Consider the following 26,380-nt stretch of genomic DNA (forward strand, 5'->3'; position numbering starts at 1 on the left):
TTGTTGTGGTTCCTGGTCAAAAGGAGTTTTCAGTCGAGTCAGGGACTTACCTGCACATTGCTAACCTAGGCACCAGCCAGAGATACAAGGGCGGGGGCCTAGCACAGCAGGGTTCACCTGGCCTGGCTGACAACCAGTCTCTGCTACAGTTGCTTCCCATCTTTTGGGTGATTTCCTCTAGCATTCTCCATCCTTGCCTCCTTCCGCCAAATCCCTCCCGCTGCTCCACACATGCCAAGTAGGCCCAAAAGAAAGATGTGAGGGTAGAAAAGTGCATCGGTAGGAGAGATACTGCTGCCTCAGGGTTGTCCGGGGAGTCTCCCCAGGGGAGGAGGTAGTACTGGTATTATTACTATATCAAGTCTGTGACCAGTATATGCCAAAAAATCAAGTACACTTGTTATATTCCAAATGTTAGTTAAATTGTCTCCCAGGTGATGTGAATTAGACCAGGAAGGAATTAACCAGATGCCCCCATTGCTCTTTGGGCCACACTAGGGTGGTTGGGAAATTTGGGTTTTCTGGACCAGATTTCTAGATGGAGGCTCTGGCCTTACTCACCACCTGTTGTCTGCAGGCAGTGTCTGGAAATGATTGGAGCCTGACTCACAGCTGGGGAGGAAGGTGGGGGGTAGGCCTTACAAGTTCTGAGATTCCTTCTCAGCTCTGGATTTGCTTTGGTCTCCTGGGGGCCCATAGATTTTCTCTGCTTTGTACCTTCAGATGCTCACCTTAATACCTTCATCAACTCTGAGAAAGGAAAGGTTGGTGTAGAAGATTCTTACTGTATTCCTCAGAGTCTAAAAGGTGACGGTGATGTGACATTTACAGAGGGGAACAGTGGTAGGGTTGCGAAAAAGGGACAGACATTTTCTGAGTCGTGGTGGCAGGCGCCCGCTGCCAGAAACACTCCAATGTCAGACGCCAGGGCTGCACGTACTAGTGTAAGGCTCCCTTTCCACTAGATGGGGCCGGACTGAGACTGAGCGGGCTTTCTGGTGGAGGCCAGAGAACTGTAGAACAGACTGTGGTGCATATTTCGGTGTTGGGCTTGTGCTTGTTTGGAGAAGGATGCCCCTGGTGGGCTTTGCCCATTTTTTACCAGGTCTGATTTTACTGCACGGAGATAGGACTTACTCCAGAAGGGATGTGGAAAGGAACTCACTTACGTGGCGAAGGAGGATTTTCTTGCCTGTTTTTGCCCCTTTCTCCATTCTCATCTGTATTAAAATGTGAATAGGTGCTTATAAGATCTGCTGGCCTACAAATAAGATGCCCTTCTATTTACGGGTAAGCAGGATGACAAAAATAACTGGCTCTGTGGTGAATCAGTGGAATTTTACTGACTCGCTCCCCAAATGTGTCTGCAGCTTACTCCAAGAGAGCTGGCACCCTCTCTAGAGGAGATTGATTCTTCTCTGTAGTTTTCCTGTTAGCTAACATTTCCATGTTCTCGTGCTTTCCTGCCAGCATCAAGTCCAGGCCAGCATCCTGACCGTTCTTGTGTGAAGGGGCTCCACAACTGGGTTTCAGGACAGAGCTGCAGTGGCCTAGAGGTTTCTTTTCTAGTGGCAGCGTCTCGAGATTTGTAAGGATCCTGCACTCGGTGTAGTGGTTTTAAAAATGTATGAGACCCAACAGATATAAAAAGAAATAGGGCTTTTCCATGCAGAGGGTTCCTTGGTTTTAAGGTGAAGAATTCACTGTCTCAGCGAAGCCTGAATCCAGCAAGGTTTAACCGATACAGTCGAGAAACTGGCATTCAGATGGATGTTTCCTACCCTCTGAAGGGCTCGGAGATGCTTCATGGTTTCAAATCCCTGCCATCCCCCTCCTCCACCCCCCACCCACCGTGAGCCACTGAGCGCTTCAGTGGAAATTTCCACTTGTCTGCTAGGGGGAAGGGGAGGCTGTGAGTGTGCGCCTGTGTCTGAGAGAAACAGAAACAAAGAATATAACTCAAATTCAGGCAAGCGCTTTTACGATAAACTTGTAAATAACAGGATTAAGACAAAAGTGAAATAAAAAAACAAATGATGACCGTTACGTGTAGGAGCACCGCAAGAAGACACATATCTTCCCTCAACAACCTGGGGGCAGGCGGGGGTGGGGGGTGGCGACAGCTTAGGCAGAAGGTGACTGAGTGAGACTAGGGGTAGGACCCCAGAGAGGAGGAGCCAAAAGCTAGTGAGAGCTGCTGGCTTCCTGGGGAAGCCAGTGCTGTGGATAAAGCGCTCCTGGTGGCAGGGTTTTCCAGGATTGGGCTGTGTGTCCTGGGGAAGGCATTCTCTGGGTCTTCTCAGATCCCTGGGGTTTCAGTCATGGTAGTGGAGAGATTGGGAGTGTTGAGTGTCTTAAGAAGTACAAAGGAGGGTCAGTTATGACCTTGAACACCACATGGGCAGGTTCTGCCTATGAAATCGTTCCCTCCACCTTTTGGACACTGGACTCTGCAGTGAGAGGTGCATTAGTGGATTGAACCTCTGTTCGTCCCTCTCTCCTTGCCTGCTGTCCGCCATCTCTGTCCTTCCACTTCGACCGGGTTATGCTGCATAAGTGGTCGGTGCTATTCTGTAGAAGAGAGAGAGGCTTGGGTGAAGCTGCCTTCTACCTTGTAGATGAAGTGATTCTGTAATTAGAACCACACATGGGAAACCACACCTTTAAATGTAAACACTGCTGGGCTTTGTGTTTCAGGCAGGGGTGATGCTGACGTCAGCGCTGGCTACCTGACATGAGGAAGCACTTCACGGTGCCACTGAGCAGCACAGGGTTGAGGGGCTGGGGATGGATTATCTGATTCGACTTTCGATGACTACACTGGGTTTTCCAAAATGATTTGTCCATTTACTGATTTAATGGTTGATTAGAGAAGGAAAAACTCTTTGGAGAACTTTTTTTTTTTTTTTCCTTTTTGGAAAGCCAGCTTTGAGGTATGTTGAGGCACTTGCAATTGTAGTCACAATTCCGAACTATTCGAGCTTAAATTGTGAAGATGGAGGTAAGAAAGAGTCCACATGGGTTGTGACTTCAGTCTTGTTTTTGGTTCTGCCTAGCTTGGTTAGGGTAGAAGTAAAGATTGATATTTAATTGTGGTTATTGAATCCTCTCAATCCTCCCCTCCTAGGGCCAGACTGACGGTGGGTGGAGGGCTCTTGGATTCCTCTGGAGATACTGAGACATTCCTCTTTTGCCTCCCTTCCTTGAACAGCAGCTCATCTGGATTTCGGAATGGCTTCTCTGTGGCAGCCTTCCGGATGTAAGGAGTGGGTATCAGGGGAGTTGAAGGTCATTTTTTCAACCTAACTCCCATTTTCATAGATCTCTTATGGACCTGTGTGGTCCCAGGAAAGGGATCCTTGCAGGCATCAGGAGCTGCCCCACCTACTACTGTAGGTAGGCTGTTTGTAGGCCTCACTTTTTTCGTGTGCAAAAATGGAAAGGCAGTGCTGTGCTCTGTGTGCTCTCATGTCACCGTCATGCCTCGGGTCATCCTTCTGTTAGAAAAGCCCAACAGCCAGGAGTCGGATGTCCATTACTGTCATTTCCACAGTCTCCTGCAGGACTGGGGGATGTGTATAAATAGTGGGAGCCTGGGTTTCTGCCAGCACAGTAGCCCTGTGACCACTCTCTCCAGCTGGACTAAATGTTCTGGGAGGTCGAGGCCATACGTACCTCCTTTTTAGCTTCTCTTTGACGTCTGTCCATAATAGATGTTCACTGACCAGTTAAGTTGGCCCACTTTGCTGGGAAAACAATAACAACAACAACAACAACATATATACTGGCAACACCCAGGAATTGGTCATGGTCTTTTCTGTATGGGAAAGCCATAATGGACTGTTGACCTATGTGCTTGGGCCACTAAGGCAGATGGAGATTGAGTTTGCCCTCAATTTCTGCTTGGATCCCTCATGGTGGGGAGAGGCCACTTAATGCCCTGGGAGGAAAGCGGGAGGGTAAGAGTTTCAGCTTTCTACCAGGAGTGGTGAATACAGTAAGATCTGCCCATCTCTGAAGCTACCTGCCCTCTTCTTTATTTTGGTGGTGTTTCATTTTTGTGGAAATTTCCACAGTATAATAAGGAACATGGGAGTAGAAGCAGTTGATGCCCACACGAGCCCTAGGCACAGATCAGCAGGGTGATAAGCATGAAATGACTGTCACAGCTGTAGTTGTGGGCACAAACCTATTTGCATTCTGGCCATGCTTTTGTTTAGGTTTGGTTGCTAGAGGGAGTGTCATGACTGGTGGAGGGAAGGCACATTGGATAAAAGGTAAAGGCTGGAAGTGTTCTAATAGTAACAGGGATCTTCCAGAAATGAAGTCACAGCCTAATCTTAGGACATCCAGGCCTTTTTCTAGGTAGGACTTCTTATCCTTGAGAAAGCTCTAGAATGCTAGCTGCAGGTACCAAGAGATGTGGTTGACAGAGTGGGGAACTGTGAGTGAGGTCTGAAGTCTGGAACCTGCGTTTTACCAACTGTGACCTGGAGCAGATCAATTCCCCAGTTCCCTCATAAGCAACACGAAGGGGTTGGACTGCACTGTCTTCTTTGTCCTCTCCACCACTTACATTCTGTGATTTCTGTCACCCATTGGTCCCAAAGCTACAATGTGTGGCTGCTTCTCTCCTGGAGTCAAAAGACCTGCTATGTTAGAATCCTGGCCATGGCCACTTAGTACCTGAGTGACTTTGAGCTAATGACTTAATCATTACAGAACTCGAGGCAATGTGTAGGAGGACCGCTTTAAAAGCTACGTGAGCAGTAGTGTTGCTAGGAGAGGGCTCCTGGACCAGAACAACACGCAGCACCGTTTCCTCTTCTTCACTTTCTGAATCGCCACATGGAGTGGAGTGTCCACTTCCTGTTCATCTTCTTCCTCAGAAGCTGTTTAAAAGATGTAAAAGCACTTGGAAAATTAGGAAGTTCTATCTGTATAAGACACTTTCCTTTTAATTCCTGAAATAAGAGGTTTCTGATAGTATCAGGCATCTAGCTTCCATCCTTGGGTGTTCTTTTTACCCTTATCACAAATGGTATCCAAAAACTTTGGGTGTCTTTCTTAGGATGATTTGGTGAGTACCAGTATGTGGACAGTGTTGTTCAGGAAGACTGCATGAGAGTTGATTTGTGGGCAGTTAAGTTGGCCGTTGGCAACTGCATACCCACTTTCTCTTAAAAACATGTTTAGACACCGAGGCTAGCCCACAAAAATGCCTCTGGTACAGTTGAATGGAAAATGGGAGAAAACAATTGTTGCTGAGCTCCAGATAGGGTATTGAATAGCTTGAATACTTGACTGCTAGGGCAGGCTTAACTGGAGAGCAGGAGACCCATGTGGACTTTCTGGAGGGAGGGGGGTACTTGGAATACTTCCAGGACTGGCAGTGGTGATCGCCTGGGTTATTGAGTGCCCAGAGCATGTCAGGCCTGTGCTAAGTACTTTCCTGCGTATTATCCTATGTGTAATACATGGCATTTCGTCAGCACACTGCCTCAGGCTATCAGCACAGGGCTTTAAGTGTAATAAAAGAGGAAGGCTATTTTAGGGAAACTAGACTAAGGGCAAGGGAAGAGGAAGCAGCTATAGAACTAAGTATGGTGGGAATGTTGGTAAACAGAGGATGGAGGTCATACTTTGGAAGTACACTTTGACGAATACAGAAGGAAAGAACAACGAAAGAACAAATGAATGAAATGGGAAGAAAGACTTGCCAGGGCTATGCTGAATGAGAGCGTTCCCTGACCTGGCCACCAGGCGGCCATAGCTATTGCGGGCTGGGGGAGTTAGATAAAGGGCTGGGGATTGGCAAAGAGAAGGTAATTTAAGATTGATCACACTAACTTTTTAGGCTCTATCGTAGAGTCTTACTCAAGGTAAGTAATCAATAATTAAATGTTGAACAAATGAGCAGTTCTTAAGTTGGGTGATTGCAAACCTGTCCCTTTTATGTGGAGTAGAAATAAACAAGTGGAATCATGCCTTGGAAAATTTGGCCATTTGGTGTGTAATTTTCAGAGTAAGCCCAAATGGTAATCTCATCAGTGAGCAAATGCACAAGTTACTTCCTCAAGAGGTTTGCCTGATGATGGAGGAGTTTACACCATTTTTTAAAAAAGATTTTATTTATTTGAGAGAGAGTGAGCAAGAGAGAGAGAAGGAGCAGGAGGAGGGGCAGAGAGAGGGAGAAGCACACTCCCTGCTGAGCAAGGAGCCCAACATGGGGTCGATCCCAGGACTCTGGGATCATGACCTGAGCCGAAGGCAGATGCTTGGCCAACTGAGACACCCAGGCGCCCCTAAACCATTTTTTTAAGAAGATTAATTAATTTATTTTAGAGAGAAAGTGAGAGTAGGAAAGGGGCAGAAGGAGAGGGAGAGAGAGACTCCTCAAGTGACGTCCCTGCTGAGTGCGAAGCCTGACACGGAGCTCTGTCCCACAACCTTGAGATCATGACCTGGGCCGAAATCAAGAGTTGGATACTTAACTGACTGAGCCCCCCGGGCGCAGCAGTTTTCACCATTTTTATTTCATTTCTTGAGAAACTCTGGGAGTCTTCATTATCTGTAATTGCTCCCTCATCGCTATCACCCATATCAAGTCATTCACCAAGTCCTGCTTCCTGTTCATGCACCATTATTAAATCGACAGCTTTATAGAGATATAATTAACAATACAATAAACTGCACATGAAGCATACACTTTAATAGGATTTGGCACATGCATATATATCTGTGAAATCACTACAATCAAGATAATAAACAAATTGGTCATCCCACAATTTCCCTCCTGTGTCTTGTGACTCTGTTCTCTTGATCTATTTGTATATCTTTATACAAATACCATACTACCTTGATTATCATAGCTTTATAATGAGTCTTGAAATCAGGTAGTAATCCTTCAACTTTATTCTTGATATCAAAGTTGTTTTGGCTGTGTAGGTCCTTTGAATTTCCCTGTGTAGCTCAGAATCAGTTCATCAATTTCTAACAAAAATATCTTTTAGGATTTTGATTGGGATCCTTAGGAATTTGTAGATGAATTTTGGAGAATTGACATCTAAATAAATTTGAATCTTTCTACCCGTGAATAAAATATATCTCTATTTATGTCGGTTTTCTTTAATTTCTTTTAGTAATGTTTTATGGTTTTTAGTGTACAGGTCTTGCACACCTTTTGTCAGATTTATCCTTAAGTATTTCATATTTAATTTCAAGGTGTGATTATTTGTTGCTAGTATATAGAGATAGTTGATTTTTGTAGATTGCAACGTTGCTAAACTCAGATGTTCTAGTATCTTTTTTGTAGATTTCTTAGATTCTTCTATATACACAATCATTTCGTCTGTAAATAGAGACAATTTTACTGCTTCCTTATCAATCTGGATGCCTTTTCTTTTCTTCTTGCCTTATTGCACTGGCAAGAACCTCCAGTAAAATGTTGAATAGAAATGGTGAGAACAGACACCCTTGTTTATTCTCAGTCTCAGGGAAAAGCATTAAGACTGACCAGTTGGTATGATGTTAGTTACAGGTTTTGCAAAGATAGCCTTTGTAAGATTGAAGAAGTACCCTTGTAGCTCTACTTTGCTAAGAGTGTATCAGGAATTGGATATGGAATTTTGTTAAATGCTATTTTTTTTTGCTTCTGTTGGAATGATCTTATGGTTTTTCTTTTTTTATTATGTTCAGGTTCAAGTTAGCCAGCATGTGGTACATCATTGGTTTTTGATGTAGTGTTCAGCGATTCATTACTTGTGTATAACACCCAGTTCTCATCATAACATGTACCCTCCTCAATACCCATATTATGGTTTTTCCTTTTTAGTTTGTTAATATGGTGATTTACATTGATGGTTTTCAAATGTTAAACTAGTCTTGTTTTCTGTGATAAGCTCTACTTGACCATGCTGTATTATTCTTTGCATATATTTTAGTAGTCAATTAGCTAAAATTTTTAGAACTTTTTTTCATTTATGTTTGTGAGAGATATTGATCAGTTTTTTCTTTTCTTGTAATGTCTTTGTCTGATTTTGGCATCGAGGTAATGCTGGCCTCATAGAACAAATTGGGAAGTGTTATCCTATTTTCTGGACCAGTTTGTGTCAAAATTGGTGTGTTTTTCCTCAAACATTCGGTAGAATTCACTGGTGAAGCCGTTTGGGCCTTTGGTTTTCTTTGTGGAAAGGTTTTTAACTACACATTTGATTTCTTTAATAGATATAGGGCTATTCAGGTTATCTATTTTTTGGAGGAGTTCTGGTAGTTTGCATTTTTCAAGGAATTTCATTTAAGTTGTCAAATTTATTGCAAAATTTGTTTATAGTAGTCTTTTTCCATCCTTTTATTATCTGTAAAATTTGTAGCCATTTCATCTCTGTCGTTCCTGAATAGTACCCTTTTCTACTGATCAGTCTGACCAGAGCTGGATCAATTTTACTGGTCTCAGTGAACTAGTATTTGGTTTCATTGATGGTCTCTGTTGTTTTCCGTTTTCTGCTTCAGAGATTTCTTGCTCTGATCTTTATTCTTTCCTTTTCTCCCCCCCCCCCTTGGTCTTACTTTTGTGTTTATAATTTGTTCTTCTTTTTTCTAGGTTCTTAAGGTAGGAGCTTTGAGGCTTTTCCTCTTTTCTTACATGGGTGTAGTGCTATAAATTTCCTGCTTTGGTGGCATTCCCCAAACTTTGATTTGTTGTTTTCATTTTCATTCAATTCACATTCCCTTTTGATTTTCTCTTTGACCCATAGGCTATTCAGATGTTTGTGTAGTTTCCAAGTATTTGGGGATTTCCCCAAGTGTCTTCTGTGAGATTCTAATCCCTTTAGATTTATTGAGACTCATTTTAAGGCCCAGAATATGGTTGACTTTGGTAAATGCTCTGTTTGCAACTGTGAACAATGTGTATCCTGCTCTTTTTGTTGGGAGGGTTCTATAAATGTCAGATCCAGTTGGTTGATGGTGGTGCTTACTTTTTCTATATCCTTGCTGATTTTTCTGTATACAAGTTTTATTAATTACTGAGGGAATATTAAAAGTCTCCAGCCATAATTGTGGATTTATTTCTCTTTTCAGTTTTTATTTCCTGTATGATGAAGTTCTGTTGTCAGGTACATACACATTGAGGATTGTCGTGTCTTCTTGGTAAACTGATCATTATATATTATCTTTTTTTATCCTTGGTAATTTTCTTTGATCTGCAATCTACTTTGATATTACTATAGCCGCTTGAGCTTTCTTTTGATTAGTGTTTTTGCATGGTGTATGTTTTTCTGTTTTTCACTTTTAATAATTGTTTACTTGAATAACTTTCCCGTGAGGCTCAGCTAAGGGTGAATGTTCACCTCAGAAGTTGTTTTATATGTTTTGAACTCTCTTTGTACAGAATTACACAAAACGTCATCCCTTTTCTCATAACTCCCTTGTTGAATTTGTCCATTTTCAGTTTGGTCTCTTCTGCTTTCTGTGAGAATTCCATGTTTCATGCTAACACTGTCGTCAGATATTTACAGCGGACCTGGTGTATGTTAGCCTCTGTTCAGGGTGCTGGGGATAGAGCAACAAAGTCCTTTTTACAGGAGTTATGTTTTTGGTAGAATGAGATAGACAACAAATATGTACTATATCCGTGGTGATAAGCACTTTGGGAAGCAGCAAAGCACTGAGTAAGGCAGATGGAGTAATGAGGCTGGGTGGGCCAGCAAGGAGGATGTTGCTTTAGGAGATGTGATCAAAGAGGACCGCTCTGACAAAGTGACGTTTGGACACAGACATGATGGAAGTGAGGGGTGAGCTCGGTGGAACTCGGGCGAGGCACATTTCCGGCAGAAGGAACAGTGAGTGCAAAGACCTAGGATGGGAATATGCTTGGGGAGGAGAGTGTGGCTAGAACAAAGTAAGCGATGTCAGAGGTCATCTTAGCCAGCTGGAGCATTGCAGAATTCTGAACTCTTGCACTGAAAACCGTCCTTTCACAGCACTGTGGTTCCACCCAAACAGTACAAGGGAGGCTTACACTTCCAGAATTGAGAGGAGGGCGCGGGCAGGGGGGAGCAATGCTTCTTCCTTTGCAGTGTCATCCAGCTGACTGATGCAGTTGTTGTTGTGGTAAGAACAGTGGGCTGGATGAGATGCCCTTCTGGATTAGTCTGCTGTGAGTGGAGGAATGTTCAGTTCTTTCCTTTACCCAAGAGTCCTGTGATTTTCTTTCTGTTGTCACCGCTCTAACTTGCAGGATAGTCTTAGACGAGTCCCAGGCCTTTCAGAATCTTTTCCCTTGTTTGTGAAGTGTGGCCGTTGGTATGTACTTTGCCTCTCGGGTGCATTAAGTTACTTGTAAAATCCTTTAGAAAATCAGGAGACTTACCTAATAGATGTTTTCTCAAAGATGGTTTGAGAAATTCAGCCTTGTTGAATAGAACACTCTTGTTCCTTAGACCCATAATCTTACTGTACTTTCTATACTTTGCACTGTACGTAGTGTCACAATGCTTTTTGCTACCACAAAATTTGTTTGGATTAGATTTTCACAAGAGTGGAAGGGGACCGGCCATAGGGAAGAGGGAGGTTGGGCAAACACTTCTGTTTAGCTGGACAGCTGGTAGTTTCTATTTTGACAAAGGTGTGTGTGTGTGTTCTGTAGCTGATCTTATCTGGAGAGGAGTAAAGTGAAAACGTTGACCAGAATAGGGGAAGTGTTGTATTTCAGGATGCAGGAATTCACAAATTTTTATTTTATTGCAGGTATTTCTTGGTGGATTTTTATGCACCAGCCACAGCTGTTGAGAGCATAATGGAACATTTGTCTCGAGACACTGATGTGATTAGACCGAATGTTGTAAAACACCCTCTAACCCAGGAAGTGAAAAAGTGTGAAGGGATTGTCCCCGTCCCACTCGAAGAAAAACTATATTCCACGAAGAAGAGGAAGTGAGAAGATTTACCAGATTTTAGCTTTGTATTTAATTCTCTCACTTTTGAGTACCATGGATTACAAATGTACAAACTTGACCCTTACATGAGTGTTATAGGTGCCATTTGATGTTTCTAAGGTATTTTTAGCTCACGAACCCCCTTGCTGTGGGAAGTTGGGGAATGGCTTGCTTAGAGCCACTTTGGAATCTGAGGTGCCAGCACATCATTCTTGATTTCCTCTCATTAATGTCATTTCTTTATTGATGAGGACTTTGCCCTACAACACCACTAGCACCATTTTGAAGAACAAAGCTTCTAAAAACTGCTTTGGATTGCAAGCTAGTCATTCAGACTGTATTACCATGCAAAATAAAATTTTAAGACCACTGCATTATATGAGTAACTTTTGACCAGAATAATAAACATAATTTCTAAAAAAAACCTTGGGGAGGTGTTTTGTCTCTTCACCTGCCGCAGCGCCGTGAACTGCCCGGGGCCCTGCAGCTCGCGTCTGCCCAGAACCCCGGCCGTGAGGTCCCAGCCCAAGTGCAGAGACGGGGGAGAAGTCAGGGGTGACGGTGGGGCAGGGATGTGTCTGTCCCTCAGCTACTGGGCATTCTGTAAAAGCAGTAACTTTTTCTTTTCTCTCTCAGTTCACTTGTCACTGGGTGGGTGTTGTTCTGTGTAGAGGGACACGTATGTTCTGTGGCTTGAGCTCCGGCGCTGCTTCCTCTCATTCTGCCCTCAGCACCTGCCTCCTCTCCTGTCCCTCTGCCCCATGGGCCTCTTTGAGACCTTTGAACTCTGCTCTTCCTGCCTTTGTCCCCTACCCCGATGAGTTGGAAGCCAGTTGCTTGTGACTTGGGGTTGCCCTGAGAGCCAATGGGCACCGTGGCCCGTGGCAGGCTGAGCCCTTCAGTAGGGAGGCTTACAAGAAAGGATGTCTCCTGTTTTCTGTTTTTTATTAAATACTTAGGGACCTCCTTTTTAAAAAAACATGTCCTGGACATAAAAAGACAAGTTTTGTTTTGAGGGTTTTTTTGTTTTGGCAGGGGAGAGGTTGGTTTTGGGATGTTGGTATACTTTTGAGACTAAGAACCAACTAGTCTTTGCTTGAAGTGGGTGTAATTAAGGTTACCATATTTAGCAAATAGAAATGCAGGGTGCCCGGTGAAATTGGAATTTCAGATAAACAATGAAGCATTTTTTTCCCATAAGTATGCTCCAGAGATTGCGTAGAACATACTCAGAGGAAAAAAATGATGTGGTGTTTATTTGAAATTCAGATGTACCTGGGTGTTCTGTGTTTTCTGTGGTAAGCTCGGTATCATAGCTAGCCCGAGACACGGTCTGCTCTGCTCCCCAAAGCTTCAGGGAAGGGAAGCCTGCGTCCTCCGGCACCCTGACTCTTCAGCTGACTGCATGGCCCTGAGGCGAGCGTGAAGAGCTCTGGAGTTAATAGGAGAGAGCGCAGCCAGTGTGCTCCAGTTTGCCTCAAACTCTTATTCCCCCGGCCTGCCTGAGAACTATCTAGAAACTGACGGAAATTTCATTCCTGCTCAGTTCCAGATAATCTGTTGTGTGAGCCTTGATTTACACTGCAGTCTTAGAATCAGTAAGTGCTACCGGCCTTTTTTTTTTTTTTTTTTTTTTTTTTTAAGAAATTCTCCCTTAAAAAAAGTCCATATGTGGGCTCTGCCCCAGGCTGAGGACCCAGCGTCTCTGGCAGCCAATGGCTTCTGCGGCGCATCAGGAGGACGCTTTTTCTTGGAACAGTCAACTGGCATCTCTTCCGTCTCCTCAGAGCTGGTGAATCAGAAGAAATCGACCAAACAGCCTTTACACCTTCCCGAAGCGGGCTGTCAACAGCCCAGAGACGGAGCTGCTGTGCACACATTGTTGGGGGCAGGTACCAACTACTAAGTGGACCTCTGGTTGTGTTAACGTCTATAATCAGATCCTGGTAAAGCAGCAAGGGGCCCAGAGATTTGGCCTCTGCCGCTTTTAAATCGTGATGAGACTGAGACACAGATGTGCAAGACAGGTGCCCCAAGAACCAGAAGGAGCCTGGCTCCTAACTAACCCAGGGTTCCTCCCTCTGTCACGGTGCCCATCTCTGCCTTGGGCGATCAGGTTTGTCACTTTGCTGAATTCTTTTTGTTTGTTTGTAATCGACGTATACCCGGCCTGTAATGTTATGTTAGTTTCCGGTATACAGCGTAGTGTTTTGATGCTTTTATACGGTACGAATGTACAAAATGATCACTTGGATAGGTCTAGTTAGCCACTGTCGCCATCCCTGGTGATTACAGTGACCGTTCCCTCTGCTGTACATTACATCCGGTGATGGACTTACTGCGTAACTGGAAGGCTGTACTTCTCAGTCCCTTTCAACTGCCCGTCCTACGCCCATCCTCCTCCTCTCTGACAACCACCAGTTTGGTCTCTGTGTTTATGAGTCTGTTTCTGTTTTGTTTTTTAGATTCCACATAGACGTGAAATTGCATAGTAATTGTCTTCGCATTACTGCACTTAGCCCAGTACCCTCTAGGTCCATCCATGTTGTCGCAGATGGCAGGATTTCATTCTTTTTCTTAAGAGCCCAGATAGCACCGAGCTTCAACTTCCTCCGGAGGCAAAAGACTATAAAATGAAGTCTCTTTGAAGAGCAGTCGTTCAGTAAAGAGGGTCATTAAAAACTGTAGGCTGGAAATAAAAGGGATAAAGTGGAGGTTATCTGGGAAAATATGCTACTTCCTGCTTCATTAGGAATTTCCTGAAAGCACGGGCCTGTGGCCAGGGCCTGCGAGAGCACACACTTCTCCCGACGGTTCGCGTGCACTTGCGCTCAGGCGCTCCCTGAGGTACGGTTTCCCTTCTCAAGGTTGGGTGTGTGCAGTCTGCGTACCGTGTCCGGCGCCACACACGGTGCCTCGGGAACCTTGTTGCTGTCAGCAGCCTTGTGAGGAAGCATGTGTCATCCCTGGTGTTTGGATGAGGAAGCAGAGTGATTTGACCTTGACCCCACAACCACCAAATGACAGCTGGGATCTTGAACGGGGGACCCTGATGCCACATGGCCTTTTCCCTTCAGTAACCGTGAGCTTGTCCTTGTCCTCTCAGGTTATATGAGGACCCTGGAGGTCTGGGGTGAATTCTTACCGCTCAGCTGGTAGCAGTTGTCCTCATGGCCTGAGCTTGGTGCTGGCACGTTCTTTTCCTGCACTTGCTAGTCCCTGGGACGTTCTTGAGCGTTCAAGGTCATGCTAGTGTGTAGAATCCTGTGGCACAGTTTAGAGAGTGCTAGGAAGGAGGCTGGCTAAGTAGGGCAGCCATGCAGCATGCCACTTGCCCTCCTCGGGAGCTCCAAAATGAAGCCACGGTCTCTTCCCTCTGAGCTGCTGATTCATAGCTGGACCCTCAGCCACTGAGGGGCCCCGGCCCCCCTTGCAAAATACCTGGTGTTGGAGCAGGGCATGTGTGGAGGTCATTTCCAGGAGGGTGGCTCCTCCTGCCCTGGCTGGTGGTGGCCTGAGGCACTGTTTAGGGGGTCTGCTCCTGCATTGGGCGTCTCGGAGCAAGGTTCTGGAAGCGGGGGGCCGGAAAGGCAGCCCGTCTCCCCTCTAGTAGGGCAGAAGGCAGGAAAGCTGTGTGGTGCCCAGGGAGGGGAGTCCTGCAGAGGAAGTGCGGGGGAGCTGAAGCCTGGAGGATGAGCCCGCCCTGCACTCGCAGCTGCCCTGAGACCCTGAGCTGGAGAGCAGGGAGTGGAGGAGACAGGAGGGCCCTGGCAAAGAATCCAGTCGGAACGGGGAGACGACCTGCCAGGGATAAAGTTGGAGGGTGGGAGTCTGCCCAAGCACACCGAGCCGCAGCAGCACAAGGTGAAGCAAGGATTCCAGAGCGTTCCCTTTGGGCTCCCTTCCTTGAAAAGACACATCTTCCTCAGATTTGTTACCTTGACTACTTGTGGCTCACTTTGGACAGGAACGAGCTTCCGGAAGTACTTTGTTTCTCACGTGGGGTGGGCTCAGGAGGGAGGGGGAGAGCGAGATGGAGGTTGTGGACCCAAGAAGCCAGTCTCAGGTGTGTCTTGGAAGCCACTTCCTGGGAACGTTGACAAGTCATGGAAGCAGTCAGCAGGTGTCCGAATCGGAGATGACTAAGTCCTGTACCGTGGGATGTCAATAAGGAAGGACCGTGAGGCTCAGGTGAGCCTCTTAGGTTTTTGCTGAAAGACCACATTTGTGTTGATTGAGGTGAAATATTTGATTGAAGGATTAGGAGGATTGAAAGCATGAGCTGGGCTTCCCTACTTCTAGTCGAGTCCGAAAGAGTCACAGCTGGGGGGCACCTTACAGTATGACAGAGGGATACTTCCAGCAAGAGCTCGCTATGAATGGTATTCCTGTACTTTCCTTACAACTCCGTGAGGATTTTACCCATTCTGCACATGGGGCACCCAAGGCTTAGCGAAAATAAGTGACTTGTCCAAGGCTGCAATGGGAGGAGTTGGATTGGCGATTTGAAAGCCCACTTTTGGCTCACAGCACCCTTCCTCGGGTGGGCACCTACCATCCGTGCAGAGTAGGCCATTCTCCCAGGGGCTGCTTCCAAGCGACATCCCGCCCTGGGCCCTTCCTACCCCACACCTGGACCAAGGACCCAGGCTTTATCATTGGGAGAGGGGAGAGCGTGGATCTGGGACTTCTTGGGAGTGTTTTTAATCTCAGGTCTTCAAAGAGAAGTCATGAGAATGACAGAATAAAAGCGTTCATGTACCCTGGAGACCAGGCCTCCTTTCTGCACGGTTTTTCCTCTGCCCTGTAATTTCCCGCAGAGCTTTTTTTTCTCCATACTCCAGGGGTATGCGTTTACAGAGCACACACATGGCAGGTGATGCCCTGGGCAGGATACAAAGATGAATGGGCAATGACCCTGACCTTAGGGCTCTCATAGATAGGGGAGGTGGAAATACTCTGCTATCTGAAAACAGGCTATGATAAAAATAATAGGATTCAAACTAAGTGCTGTGGAAACAGAACTGGATTCATTAGCACTTGGAACTGGGTGGGGGGAGTTTTCCAGCAGAGAGAGTGTTTAAACAGGCATGGGAACGAGTGTGGAGCATGGGTGGTAGGCAATGGGAGGTGGCAAAACTGTAGGCTGTGTTTGTGGAGCACCGGGGGGCCAGGCAGGTATGATCTGGTGGTGGGCACGGGCTTGGCATGTAGAGAGTGGGAATTTGGGGAGGGTCCAAGTCACTGTGTGCTGGTGAGGAGACATTTCGTGGCTAAGGGCCTCTTGAACTGAAAGGATCATTTTGAAGGGCCAAGAATGAGTACTGTGCACTTTAGCTTGCTGTAAAACCTGCATTCTAACTGACCAACCCTCTACCATGCCCGCATATTTGTCAGAAAGAAATGGTTATAGAAATTCACCCTGGAGAAGTACAAGGGGGGTTGAGGCGAGGTTGTCAGATGCCCAACAGCCGGTGGACAGTGGACTGCCCGGACAATGTGCTTGCCCAGGGACCCCCAGCTGAACTGAGTGTGCTCTGAAATGCTGCGTGTGGGAGCATCTTGAAAGTAGAAATCCTGCTCCCCTTGTGTGGCCTAGGCTGTTGCCACTTTTCGTTGGGAGGGCTCAGGGAGAGAGGGATGATTGCCCCTGAGATTGACCTGGAATGCCACCTGCTAATACCTGCCGTGTCTTCCGTACCTGGGAACAGGCCAGGATCATGTCGGTGGTGGGAAGTTTCCAGAGCAATTTGTGGGATCCTTGGTCACCTAGAAAAAAATGTACTGTGACAAGCACAGAACTTTGGGTCAGAGACCTACTCCGTGGCCCTGCGTTGCCACCCTCCAGCCGCAGGATCTTGCGTGCTTTCCTTTCTTCCCTCTGCCTCAGACTTCAGTCTTCGAATGGAAAATGTGGGCCAGTGAACCAGTTGGTCTTAATGAACCTTCCAAGTCTACGAGGCCCTGGATCAGGTCCCACTGTCTGGTTTGCTGAAGGATTATTCCATCAGTGATTTGGAAACCTGGCCGGGAGATGGGGAAGGGTTAAAGTACTTTCCCAGAGGCTTATTCTTCGCACACTTCTGTTCATCTTCTGATAAGCCTAGCTGTTGTTTCCATGGCCTGCCAGTGGCTTCCATGGGGCTATTACTCTAAACAGAGCAGGTGCCGTACCCGATCACAAGAAAACAGCAAAGGGAGCCTCAGAGGCCAGCACAAGCTTTTGCTGGGCTCGAATTGCCAACATACTTTTTACTCTGAGAACACAGCTTAAAGGCACATGGACTTAAAACCGAACAGGCTCAAGGCACCCTATTGTTCCACAGGAGGAAGATACAGGTGTGGTGGCCAAGAAGTTCCTGGGTGGTGGCAACGTCCTGTTTTTGGAGGGGCGCACCACAGTCTCCAAAGTCAGCCCCTAAATAGTGACTGCAGCAGTACCTAAATAACCCTGCACCTTCCCAGATCCCCCAGGCCCAGCAGGGCAATTAGCCAAAGCTGCCTGAAACCAGACCGAGTCTCCACAGTGCTGGGGACCTTTGGCGTCTGGTGCTGCAGCGTTAGCGTCTGTGTGTCGTGTCTGCACCCTTTTCTCCCAGCACAGGCTAAGCTGTGCCTCCTCTGGGAAAGGAAGTGGGAGAGAAGATTTGCCTGAGATGATTCCATTGTGCGTGGAAAAGACAAGGATGCATTGTTCGTTGGACAGTGCCAGGAGTAAGGAATATGTAAAATGTTCTCAACCTCTCCATTCTGAGTAAGTGGGAGACCATTGTTTCCATAAGGCTCGTATTGAGCTCAATGACTTGAATATAACATTCGTTGTCCAAATGAAACCCAAAATGTAAGTACCACTTTGTGGAGGACTAGATACCGCTTTTTTTTTTTTTTTAAAGATTTTATTTATTTGAGAGAGAGAGAGCACAGGAGCAGGGGGAGCAGCAGGCAGGGGGCGTGGGAGAAGCAGACTTCCCACTGAGGAGGGAGCCCAACCCGGGGCTGGATCTCAGGACCCCGAGATAATGCCCCGAGCTGAAGGCAGATGCTTAACGGACTGAGCCACCCAGGTGCTCCTGTTTTTCTTTTGATAGATGTCAGACTCTGTTACCTGTCAGTTCTCATTATTCAAAGATTCTGTATTTGTGAATTTTCCTACTTGCAAAAATTTATTTGTAAGCTCCCCGAATCCGTATGGTATTTTCACAGTCATTCACAGGTGGGGAGGTGAACATTAGAGTCTCCTGTCGAGTCCTTTCCCTGCTGGGGTTGTACAGGGTGACACTCTGCCTTGTTGTTGCAGTCCTCCTACAGTGAACAAGTGTCTTTTTTAGTGTTGTTTGCATCTCTGTGCTCTTTGTTGGTGATCTCCGTGTTTAAAATGGCCCATGCATAGTGCCGAAGGGCTGTCTAGTGTTCCTAAGCCCGAGAAGGCTGTGATGTGCCTTATGGAGGAAATATGTGTGTTAAATTAGCTTTGCTGAGGCACGGGTGACAGTATTGTTGGCCTTGTTCAGTGTTAATGAATCAATATAAATTAAGGTGTCTTTGAAAAAAAGCATGCATAAAACAAGACTGTCTTGATGGGTCGGCATAAACGTGATCAGAGCCTCGCAGGAACCTAACCCTGTGTTTCTCCTAGGAACAATGGGTTAGTATTCTCTAGCCAAGTGTTTGCAGCCCCACCTCGATAGGACATACTCTCTCCAATAACAAGAATCAACTCTTACTTGACTCTGGGATCCGTGCTTTGTTTTTCTGTGAGGAGTCCTTTGGCATATTTCTCTAATTCTCTGACTTTTATCTGCAATGAAAGTGATTTTTATTCTCACCATCGTTCTTAACCTTGCTTGTCTGGTTGTCTTCCGCCATCCTGCTTCCCCTTCTCATCCACACATATTTTCATTCTCCGCAATCCCGTCCACTAGAGAGCTATATGTCTACACGAACCCTTCTCTTAGTACCTCAGCAGAGGGGTTTGGTGATGTGGCCGGAAAGAACCAAGACTGTAAAAGAAGAGCCTGGACACAATGCTCCATTTAAATCCCAGCTTTAGGAGTGGGCAGATAGATTCCTGTGGGGTTTAGCTAAGGCCATGGAAAGGGGTAATTAGATAAGTAGTCTAGCAGTTCTTCCACCTCCACCCCCGGCAGGGCACCATGATAGCTCAGTGATTTTCACAGCATTCTCCAAATCAAATACATTCTAATTACGTTTAAAACAAGAGCAAAAATTTGGTCACAAGGCAAAATCACAAGGAATTTTTAAAGGCGCTGATTTTATAGTTAATAGTTATAACCAGTGCTTTGAAAACTTATTCTTCCGTATACTTCTTACCAGATCTAAATATAATAATATGGCATAAGATATTTAATGTGGTTCAGCCAAATATTAAGGAAATTAATCCCTCATCCCTCCTAATCGTAACGAAATGGTTTTGGGTTCAATCTCTATTCTGGTCGAATGCGATGCCCTGACAATGATTGTCCTCCCCTTACAGCGCTATTCATACTTTGCTTGCTTTCTTAATACTTGGCATGTGGGTTGGTAAACTAGACACGTTCTCCTTTTTTAAAAATCCACACATCCATAAAAGTACAGAAGATACTAGGACAGACTTGAGGTACTTACCACCTAGGTTGAACTGATACTGTATTTTTGCTCTATTTCAGATCCTTTAAAGAAATAAAATGCCACATATAGTTGCAGTCCTTTTTTGTATCTCTTCTTACTGATTCTTCCAAGAGTTGACCATCATTCTGAAGTTGGTGTGCATCACTTATCATTTATCTCATTTATGTATCTGTTCCACTGCCTCTATATGGAGTTACAATTGATAATACTGCTTTGTGGACTTTAACAAACTAAATGGATTCATGGTATGGAAGCTTTGGCTCTTCAGCGCCGTTTTTTTCTTGAGATCTGTTGTGTAGATGTAGTTCATGGATCCCCAGTCCCCTACAGGATCCACGTGTGACTCCATCACACTCTGGCCACCAGCCTCTTCACCAGCAAGCCCAGGTTTGCTGTGCAGTGTTGTGACCACCACCACAGTGCACTTCCTGGCACATAACTCCTGGGGCATGGGTATATTTCACTAGACATTGAATCGCTGGCTCATTGGCTATTTTCATTTTCACTTTTACCAGTTATTGCCAGATTTCTCTCAAAGTCATCATACCAACTTATACACCCAATGGCAAGATCTGAGAGTTCCTGTTTCAAACACCTCCTGATACATGGTATTCTATTTTTTTAAAAAAAGCAAACTTTGTCAGTCTAATGTGTGTCAAGAGCTACCTCTTTTTTAAACTGACCTTTTCTCTATTAATAGGCATGAGCTTGTCTTTTTTTTTATAAGATTTTATTTATTTGGGGGAGAGACAGAATATGAGCCGGGAGGAAGGGGAGAGGGAGAGCGAGAAGCATACTCCCTACCGAGCAGGAAGCTTGACGTGGGTTCGATCCCAGGACGCTGGGATCCTGACCTGAGCCAAAGGCAGATACCCAACAGACTGAGCCACCCAGGCATCCCAGGAATGAGCTTATTTTTTGTGGTAATGGTCATTTGTGGTTTTTCCCCATTAATTGTCTTTATATATACTTTGCTAATTTCCTTCCTGGATTGTCATTTTTTTCTAACCTAAGAAAACAGAAAGGCAATGCTTTCTATATAAGCACAGTTCATGAGGACCTAAGACTACCATCCTGGTCTCACCCTGCCACTGGCAGGAGTGAAGAGGGGGGCCCAAATTCTATGTGCTTCTGGAAATACCCCCTCTCATTTTTGCTTCCCCCACCTGACATCCCCCACACATGCACACCTGTGCTCGCACACACACAGTCTGGCTCTGCTATCTCCCTTGAGAACGTCGGGACTAATACAGTGATGCCTACAGGCGTCACCAGGAGAAGGCCAGGATTTCCAGGTCATCCCTCACCCTTGGCAACCCAATCTCCATTTTGCTCAGTCTATTCCATCTTTTGACCCATTTCCATCTGCAATCCTGAAACCTGTTTCCTGTGCCCTTGGGACTCACAGTCATCAGCCAAATCTCTGAACTCCTCAGCCTCATCTAAAACAGGTGCTTCCTCTTGTTGCCGCAACTGAAACTGGGATCACCCTTGGAATTGCATGGTCATATATGGTAGATCTATTTTTATTTTTTGAGGAACCTCCATGTTGTTTTCCTTAGTGGTTGGACCAGTTCCCATCAACAGCGTATAAAGATTCTCTTTTCATCATATCCTTGCCAGCATCTGTTGTCTCTTCTCTTCTTGATGATAGCCCCTTTAACAGGTGTGAGATGATATCTCATTGTGGTTTTGATTTGCCGTTCTCCGCTGATTAGCAATGTTGAGCATCTTTTCATGTACCTGTTGGCCATTTTGATGTCCTCTTTGGAGAAAAGTCTATTTAGTTCTGCCCATTTTTTAGTCAAATTGTTTGTTTTGTTGAGTTGACAGAGTTCTTTAGAGATACCAGATATTAACCCCTTATCTGATAGATGGGTTTGCAAAACTTTTGTCCCATTCCATAGCTTGTCTTTTTTAATTATTTCTTTTTCTGTGCAGAAGCTTTTGAGTTTGATGTTCCATTTGCTGATTTTTTTTTCTTTTGTTGTTTGTGCTTTCGGCATCATGCCCCAAAATTGATTGCCATGACCAATATCGATGTTAATTCCCTTTATTTTTTTCAAGGAGTTTTATTGTATCGGGGCTTATGTTTAAGTCTTGGATGCATTTCAAGTTAACCTTTGTGAATGGTGTGAAGTAGGCACTTTCACTGTTATGCCTGTGTTTTGCCAGGAGAAGAACACATTTCTGCTGATTTGTCTCCTCAAGAGACCACACGTGGGCCTTTGGTGCTTATTGGCCCAGCAAGACTTCTCCAGTCTGTTGACTCCCATCTATCCCAGGTAAATATTTCCTTCCTTCCCCTCCCCTCTGTCTTCTAGTACATCTTTGGCCCCATTTCATTCTCAGCTGACAGATGTCTTGCTCCCTATTTTACTGAAAAAATTAAGGCAATCAGAATAAAGTTCCACAAATGCTCAAACCACATCTACTGTCCTCCTTTGTATGTGTAACTGCATCCCACCTTCTCTCCTGGATGCACTGCCCGTGATGCTGGAAGGGTCAGGTCTCCCCTGGGTCTGGGCGCCTGTTCCTTCACACCTGCTAGGGGCACCTCTCCAGCAAATCCCCCCCTTTGTCCGGCCTCACCAGATTTCCCCTGTCTTCTGGTCATTCCCTTCAGCAAAAAACAGGCTGTGAGTTCTTTCTGAGAAAAACTTTTCAAGAGTTATCTGTGATCATTTCCTCTCCTCTGAGTCTCTTTCATGAACGTAGTGGTGAAAGAAATGGAAAAATTTTTTGTATTGAGTACATTCCTCACATGCCCCCATGGGCTCGCTCATATCAAGCTCACATCACTCAGGTCAACCTCTCCAAGCCCACTGCCCACTTGGCTCTCACTTCACTCTCCTGCCAGCCCAGTTGCTGGAAATGGCATTTTCACTTGGTTTCTAGGGCATCATGGCTCTGTTCTTCCTGTCAGTGTCCTCCATGGGTTCCCGGGCTGGTTCCTTCTCATTTCCCTGACTCTTAGTGTTGGCGTGCTCCAGGCTCCACCTCCTCTGTGTCTACTCTCACATCCACTCTTCTGGTTTTGCAAATACATCGCCCTAATTTGTGTCTCCAGCATGGATTTCTGTCCTGGGCTCCACACTAGTATCTCCAGTGGCCAACACCCCACCTTCCCTGGAAGCCTGACAGGCACCTCAGGCTTCACACATCAACACTGAGCTTCTCCTTCCCTCCCCACCTCCCAAGCCCGATCTTCTGAGTCTTTCTCTCCTTCCACTGGGTCAAGCCCCAAATCCTAGAATCATCCTGGACTCCTCATGCCCTTCACATCCCCTGTCCTGTCCCTCAGCAGATCCTGTTTTCTCACCTTCAGAACGTACCTGAAATCTACCTGATTCTCATCTCCTGCACTGCCACCACCAGTGGCTCAAACCACATCATCTCGTAGAGCACAAGAACCTCCCGGGTTAGTTTCCTGGGGCTGTCATAACAAAGTACGTCAAACTAGGACACTCAAAACAACAAATGTACTGTCTCCCGGTTTCAGAGGCCAGAAGTATGAAGTCAAGGTGTCCACAGTGCTGCATTCCTTCCCAAGGCTCTCGAGCAGGATCCTTCCTTGTTTCTTCCAGCTTCGAGTGGCTTCTGACATTTTCTTTGCTTGTGGCCACATTGTTCCGGTCGCTGCATCTTCTTCATGGCTTCTCCCTGTATCTTTCTGTGTTTCCTGTCCTCTTCTTGGGCTTTCAGATTTTGATCTAGAGCCCACCATAAGTCCAGGATGATTTCATCTCAAGATCCTTAACTGATTACATCTGCAGAGACTTATTTCCAAATAAGGTCATATTCTGAGGTTCTGGGGGATGTGCATTTTGAGGGATACTATTCAACCCACCCCATCTCCTCACGGAGCTTCCTGATTTGCTCCTGGCACCCTCTGGTCTGACTTCAACCCAACAGCTTGAGCACGTCAGCTGTCTGCATAAATCCTATGAAGACTCCTGTTTCACCCAAAGTAAAGGCCAAAGTCCTAATGGCCTATGAAGCCTAACTCAATCTGGTCCCCTCATCACCCTCCATCTTCTCTCTGACCCCAGCCCTTCCCCCATTCTGGTTCCCACACCTTTGGTTCTGGCAGTGCCCTCTCCCTGAATACTTCCTTGAATCTTCATGTTTGCCAGACACACATATAAAATTTATTATGTTTTTATTATGTTTCATTATATTAGTTTATTATATACCAAGCCCACACCCCTGCTTTGCCACTTGCTTCCCTTGCTGGATTGTTCACCACTGCACTTATTTTGCCTGGAATGGTGCCTGACACATTGTAGCTGGATGAATGAAGAAGACTGTTCCAAACTGAAATGGTATATCTAAAATTAAAGCATCCTGGGCCCAGCCCTTCCATACATCCTAGGTGGAGAATGGATGGGTCAAAAACTGGATAAATATTAGTAAGGAAAAGGACAGCAAAATACCTGTAGATGTAAAACACGAATTACCAAGGCCGAGCTGGCAATAGGTAGCAAAAGCCATTAAAAAAAACGCATGCATGGCCTGTGACCCAAGTTCCGCTTCTGGACATTTACCTTGAGTCATCATGACACACAGAGTTAAGGTACCAGGATGTTCACCAGATTATTCTTTAGTAAAACCAAAAAGTTGAAAACCACCTATATGTTCTATAATAGGAGATCACTGAAATTAATTGTGTATGGATTTACCATGCCGGTAAAAATCCACATATAATAGCGTGCGAAAATATTTATGACATATCGATGGGAGCAAAACGTAATTTAAACGATGCCTGATGATATTTTAGATACAAAACTTAATATGAAAATAAAACAATATGCATCAAAAAAAGAGAACTATCTTCACAAAATAAAATAAAAATAAATAAATAAATAAATAAAATAAAAAAACCAGACGGGTCCAATTAGTAGTATCAATGGGAGTTCATAAAATATACTAGAAAATCAGCGATTGGATGTTGGCATAATCTTGAACACAGAAACATCACTAGGTTGGCACCAGTTTGGAAGAAAACCGTCTAGCATGAGGGTCATTGCCAGGAACTGGGTTAGGCACTAAGCAAACTCGCTTAAGACGACAACCCCTGCTTTAGCTGCAGGGATGTGCCTGTGCTCGTGTTGGGGCTCTTATGGAGCCAGCCTGGTAAGCCTGCTGTGGGGCCCCAGGGCACCCTGGAGACGGTCCCTGATGGAAACCTGGGTAGACTCAGAAGACGGAACAAAGGAGAGGTCTTGGTTCGAATAAATATCTCCGCTTCGCCTTCCTTCTGAGCACTTCCTGAGGGCTTTCCTGTCTGTTCTCCCACCTACTGCTTTCTCTCTGGTTAAATGAATCTGTTTCATTGTATTTTGCCTCCCAAACCGATCTGAGCTGCTGCTAGGACTGCTTCCAGAGACCAGGAGCTGCTTTTGCATTGAATTGGGTTGTAGCAATGGTGCCATTCTAGGTCTAATGCAGTGACCCAGCAGGCTGAGGGGGAGGCAGCCCTGCTCAGGGGACAGTATGGGACCCTGGGCCAGGCCTTGAGCTGGAGAGCAGTACAATGAAGTCCGATTGCTTCTTAAAAATACATACATCAGGAAAGAGCCCCAAATGCGAAGCACCAACCTATGAGCAGATGTTGTCTCTGAGAAGTGTGAGGATGGTTAACTTTTATTTTCTTCTCTTTGTTAACTCCAATGGCTAATTTTTTAAAAACAATGACCTTGTGCTGAGGACCCTGGTAGGAATATTTCCAAGAACAATGAAGAGAGACTGAGCAGCACTTGAAACTAACATAACACTGTATGTTAATGGTACTTCAATTAACAACAACAAAAAAAAGCCTAAAAGCTAAAGCATTGTAGTGGAAGAAAGAAGGGAAGAGAAAAGAGAAGAAGGAAGAAAAGAAGGAAAGAATGAGAGAGTGAGGGAGAGAGTAAGGGAGGAAGGGAAGAGGGAAAGAAGGAAAGAAAAGGAGAGAGAGAGGGAGGGAGCAAGGGAGGAGGAAAGGGAAGGAGGGGGAAAGAAAGGAGAGAGGACTGAGCTTGCAAAGCAACAGGAGAAACAGCCTAATGGGTCATCACAGCAGAGTGTGAGCGAGGCCAGGCTTTTGTTTAGAGAAAGCTCACCTGGTGCGGAAGACAGCAGACCTGGTTTGTGAAATCATCCCCGGGGCTTTGTCGTGCTCTTCCTGGTCTTAGGACAGACCCAAGAGGGCTCAGTGGAGCACAACTAAGAATAGAATTAAGAAGATGATAGCAATTTGGATTATTTAGCCTAAAAGACATTAGGGTTTAAAAATTGTCTTAAGTAAAGAGATTCTAGATGGAAACACTGATCAATTTCGAACCATTTTCACAGAGGATAGAAGAAGAAATGGCCTTACACTGATTAAGAGAGATAAAGAAGAGATCCTTGCCAGGGAGGCTGATGATAGCTTGGCATGGGCTGATAGTGGGCTTGCTCAGTGCTGGGAGGACCGAATATAAGAAACACAATCTGTCCTAGAAGATCCAGGGAGACTTTCCAGAAGGTTCCTTGAAGTTCAAATCCTGTGATGTCTTGATGAAGGTATAAACTCACCTAATCTGTTCCTGAATGAGCTATCCTGAAACTCTAAGTGTCTGTATTCTTGGCCAGGACTGGTCTTGGGAGAGCTGGTAGCCATCTGTGTGATGGGAGGGCGGGCTGCCAAAATACCATGCCTACCGCTGAGTCATGCTGTCTGAAATTCTACCAGGTGACAATCATTCTTTGGCCATCAAGAGCCCAATGGAGTGTGAGTGATGCCCTTATGGTTTTCTTTTTTTCTTTCTTTTCTTAAATTCAGGAGGGAATAG

General features: G+C 45.5%; 1 protein-coding gene across 1 annotated transcript in view; it reads left to right on the forward strand.

The window, feature by feature from the left end:
- MRPS6 (mitochondrial ribosomal protein S6) overlaps positions 1–11,361 on the forward strand; it is a 63,629-nt gene extending 52,268 nt beyond the window's left edge. The window contains exon 3 of the mRNA XM_044391593.3: positions 10,750–11,361. Coding sequence (XP_044247528.1) covers positions 10,750–10,939 — 190 coding nt within the window. The 3' untranslated portion in view covers positions 10,940–11,361. The remainder of the gene's footprint in view (positions 1–10,749) is intronic.
- Positions 11,362–26,380: the final 15,019 nt, after the last annotated feature.

The sequence above is a fragment of the Ursus arctos genome, unplaced genomic scaffold (genome assembly GCF_023065955.2).
Source record: "Ursus arctos isolate Adak ecotype North America unplaced genomic scaffold, UrsArc2.0 scaffold_4, whole genome shotgun sequence".
NCBI lineage: Eukaryota > Metazoa > Chordata > Mammalia > Carnivora > Ursidae > Ursus > Ursus arctos.